The 3,830-nt window shown below is 26.3% G+C and overlaps 1 protein-coding gene across 3 annotated transcripts in view; it reads left to right on the top strand.

The window, feature by feature from the left end:
• LOC107613081 (naringenin 8-dimethylallyltransferase 2, chloroplastic) overlaps positions 1–3,830 on the top strand; it is an 11,884-nt gene that overhangs the window by 2,246 nt on the left and 5,808 nt on the right. For all 3 annotated transcript variants that reach the window (XM_016314931.2, XM_016314932.2, XM_016314930.2), the window contains 5 exons: positions 494–792; positions 1,119–1,205; positions 1,991–2,065; positions 3,034–3,117; positions 3,284–3,373. In XM_016314931.2, the coding sequence (XP_016170417.1) occupies positions 494–792; positions 1,119–1,205; positions 1,991–2,065; positions 3,034–3,117; positions 3,284–3,373 (635 nt within the window). The remainder of the gene's footprint in view (positions 1–493; positions 793–1,118; positions 1,206–1,990; positions 2,066–3,033; positions 3,118–3,283; positions 3,374–3,830) is intronic.

Below are 3,830 nucleotides of genomic sequence, written 5' to 3'. Positions count from 1 at the left end.
TTTTAATTCTATCTCTATTCTTAATTTTTTGTTTGATTAACTGGTTTTTCCAATTTTACTCTTAGCATATATACATATCATTATCATTATCGTTAGTCATCATTCTCTCTCTGTGTCTCCTTCATGAGTGTCACTGCTACCTAACTGCACCACCAACACCCCCACCTCTTATCCAAACCTAAGTGTAAACATGGAATTTTATTTTTTATTAAAACAAAATCCGGCTATTAATGTAAGTAGGTCACTGCTTGCAATATGATATGGGATAAAAATATGCTTACAATTTTAACCTTTTAACAATTGTTTTGTCATAGAAAGTTAAAATGATAATATCATTATTACAATGGAAGTTGCACAAGATGTCATATATATGTGACTAGTGCACTACAGTTGAAACAACTATCTATTATTAATTGTCTCAGTAGATGAATAGTTAATTAGGGTCTCAATTCTTAAGGCCAGTGCTAATACGAAAATTAATTTGACTTGCCAGGTTCTTATGAAACAAGAGCTTTATGGCAGAGTAACAGGAATGTCACAAAAGAGCAGAGTATGAAGACATGTTTGCAGCACAACATTTCAAAGCTCCATTATAAAGGCACTGAAGGAGGATCTACAACTCATCATAAAATTGACAAAAGATCCTTAATAAATGCAACATCTTCTGCACAATCACATGAATCTGAACCACAAGCTCATGAAAAATCACAAAACGACTCTCTAGAGTCTATTAAAAGGGCACTGCTTGTTTTTCTCAAGTTTAGCAGATTTTATGCATTCTTTGGCATGATGGTTAGTCTCATTCTTAATTTATATTGTTTTAATGTTTAACATTTAATTTAAATTTTAATTTTATTTCTGATATTTAAAATGTTCTATTTTATTCTAAATATTTTATTTCAATTTTCTTTCTATCTTGAGTTAAACATTAAGAACTAAATCATTTCATTTTATTCTTTTCTATATTATTAATATTAAATGGTGTGTCTGGTTGAGGTAAAATTGTGTAATATTTATATATATTGAATTATTTATTTTACTTTTACCTTTCAATCAAACACACCCTAAATAAAAATTTGTCATTATTATCAATTGTCAATTTTATTTGTTTTGAACAGATACCAGCAGGACTTTCTTCATCATTTCTTGCTGTGGATAATTTTTCAGAGATATCTCCAATATTACTTGTAAAAGGAATCTTGCAGGTGGGCTCTAATTAACAACTTAGACAATTTATTTAATATGAATTTTATAATTATAATTGTATTTTAACTAATTTCATAATAGATATTATTCAATGAGTAGAGAAAGAACAAAAGAAATAAATTTAATAGTACATTACATGCATCTTTTTATTATAGAAAAGTGCTAATTTTCTGTTATTAATATAAAAATAATAGGTTTATAAAAATTTCAAAACATATTTAAAGTTAAGAGAGATGAATATTCTGCCCAATAAATAACATAAATTTGAATTTATATGGTAGTAACAAATTTCAAGTATGTTTGTATTTCTTGCTTTTAGGATTATTAGAAACTTCAAATTAATTATTTTAAAATTAATTTATTTGTTAGTCTTGTATAAATTGATTTATTTCAAATTACTTACCCTTTGTATAATTTAAAAATCACAATGATTTCTAGGCATTATGTATCTATTTCTCCGTGGTAGAAAATGTATTATTATGTGTTAAGCTTTGAGATGACGTTTGGTCTTGTTGCAAGTGTTTACCATTGTTTTTTATAAGTCAAATTTTTTCAGTAAAATATCAGTCAACTTTTTAAAATTATATTTTTTATTCTAAATAATAAACTCCAATTTTAAATCCTTAACTTTAAAAAATTTTAAATTCTAATTCTAAATTTTAAACTTTTTAAAAATAAAACTAAAATAATAATTTTTGTTAACTAATATTAACTGACCAAAAGGTGGTTTCTGTATTTTTTTTTTAAATAGTTTAATAATGTCAAATTTTCCCTCATGTTTCAGTATATGGTACCTTTCTTCTTCACGTTTCAATTTATCATGGGAGTGAATCAAGTATCTGACGTTGAAATAGACAAGGTATGTACTTATTACTAAAAGTCAACCATAAGTTCAATTTTCATTGCTTGAATAGACTAGGTGAACACAAATATACTACTTTTGCGTACACATTTTGAGCTAATTAGTTGTGTGTTTTTTTTTTTTTTTTTTTTTATCATCTCTAATAAGCATTTGTTCAATATATATACATATAAAGTTACATTCATTTAATTGTCTTGGTTAACATATAGTAGAGGTGTTTGTAGTGATGTTTATAAACTCATCTGCACCAAACTATTTTAAATAATTTAAAAATTATATTAAATTACTTTTTCATATATATAGTAAATTGATTTTAAATCCGTTTATAGTATATATATATGGTGCACTAATTCACAATAATTTATATAAATAAAATCAGTTTTAAATTTAAAAACCAGTTTAAAGTGATTTATATATATAAAAATAGTTTTCAACACATAAAAATTAGTTTTAGTGGGTTTATATATAAATAACTGATTTAACTCATGAGTGATCGACCAATCGAAACAATCAGCGTAAGTTATTCAATCGTCTTGGTTGATCTAATTGTCCGACGCAGTCGACCGAGATATTAGGCCAAAATCGATTCAAACAATTGAATTGACTGATGCGATTAGTATGATCAAACTGTAGAACGATTCACGATTTTTCAAAAAGAAAAAGACACTATTTTATAAAATCAGTTTTGTTTTATTTGAAACCAAAATCAAATCACAACACTGGTTTTTATAATTTTGTTTTTATGAAAAAACGTGGTTTCAATTCAGTTTTTTACTTTAAAAAACCTATTTCTTTAAAATGGCTTGGTTCTATTTTGGTTCACTTTAGATAAATTCAGTATTTTTGAGTACCCCCGAACGTATAGTCATAAATAAAGTATTATTTTAACCTTATTGCTTGTTAAGTTGCATATTTTGTTTTTTTATTATTTATTTATTTTTACCTTTGTTATAAATTTTGTGTAGATTAATAAACCAGATCTTCCTTTAGCAACCGGAGAATATTCCTTCACATTTGGAGTTATACTTGTGGCATCGTCTCTGCTTACGGTATCTTAAATATAGATCATCACTTTCAACAACTTCTTGTTATTTATCATAAATCATATATATATTCGTTGTTAGTACATTAAAAAATATTCAAAGATTGAATAAAATAATCTTTCAAAAAGATATTATTAGGGAGAAAAGGCTTATTCTTAATGCTTTTGTGCAGAGTCTTGGACTTGCATGGATGGTAGGATCAAAGCCATTAATTTGGAGTATTATTGTTGCTGCAGGCCTAATGGCTGCATATTCAATTAATGTGAGTTTCTTTAAATTTTATGTTCTGCTTATAAATATAAGTAACGGATTAAGGAGGAAGGACTATGACTCCCAAGTATTTAATAAAGGAGAAGTTTAGGGTCAGTAACTTATGTATTTTTTTGTCCAATATTTAACTATCAAAACAACGGAAATATTTGGTAACCAAAGAAAATCGGCCAAAAACAGCCATAATTTACCTTATTTAGCATTCATTAATTGTTGCGATAATTAATTAATGTTAAATAAGGCAAGTTCTGGCTGTTTTTTTTGTCTACCTAGCATTATCCCAAAACAAAAGTGAGTGATCTTTTATCATTAGATGTAATCTCACACTATTAAAAACACTATTGATGGTCAATTGATGGTTACAAAACACTAAAATTGCTGGCCCCTAACATTCCTCTTTTAAAAAAAATTAAAAAATCAATTTTTAAAATACTTAGCTTGTTGTCCCA

The sequence above is a fragment of the Arachis ipaensis genome, chromosome B08 (genome assembly GCF_000816755.2).
Source record: "Arachis ipaensis cultivar K30076 chromosome B08, Araip1.1, whole genome shotgun sequence".
Taxonomy (NCBI): Eukaryota; Viridiplantae; Streptophyta; class Magnoliopsida; order Fabales; family Fabaceae; genus Arachis; species Arachis ipaensis.
The sequence above is the reverse complement of the archived record's forward strand: the minus strand, read 5'-3'. Positions and strand labels throughout refer to the sequence as shown.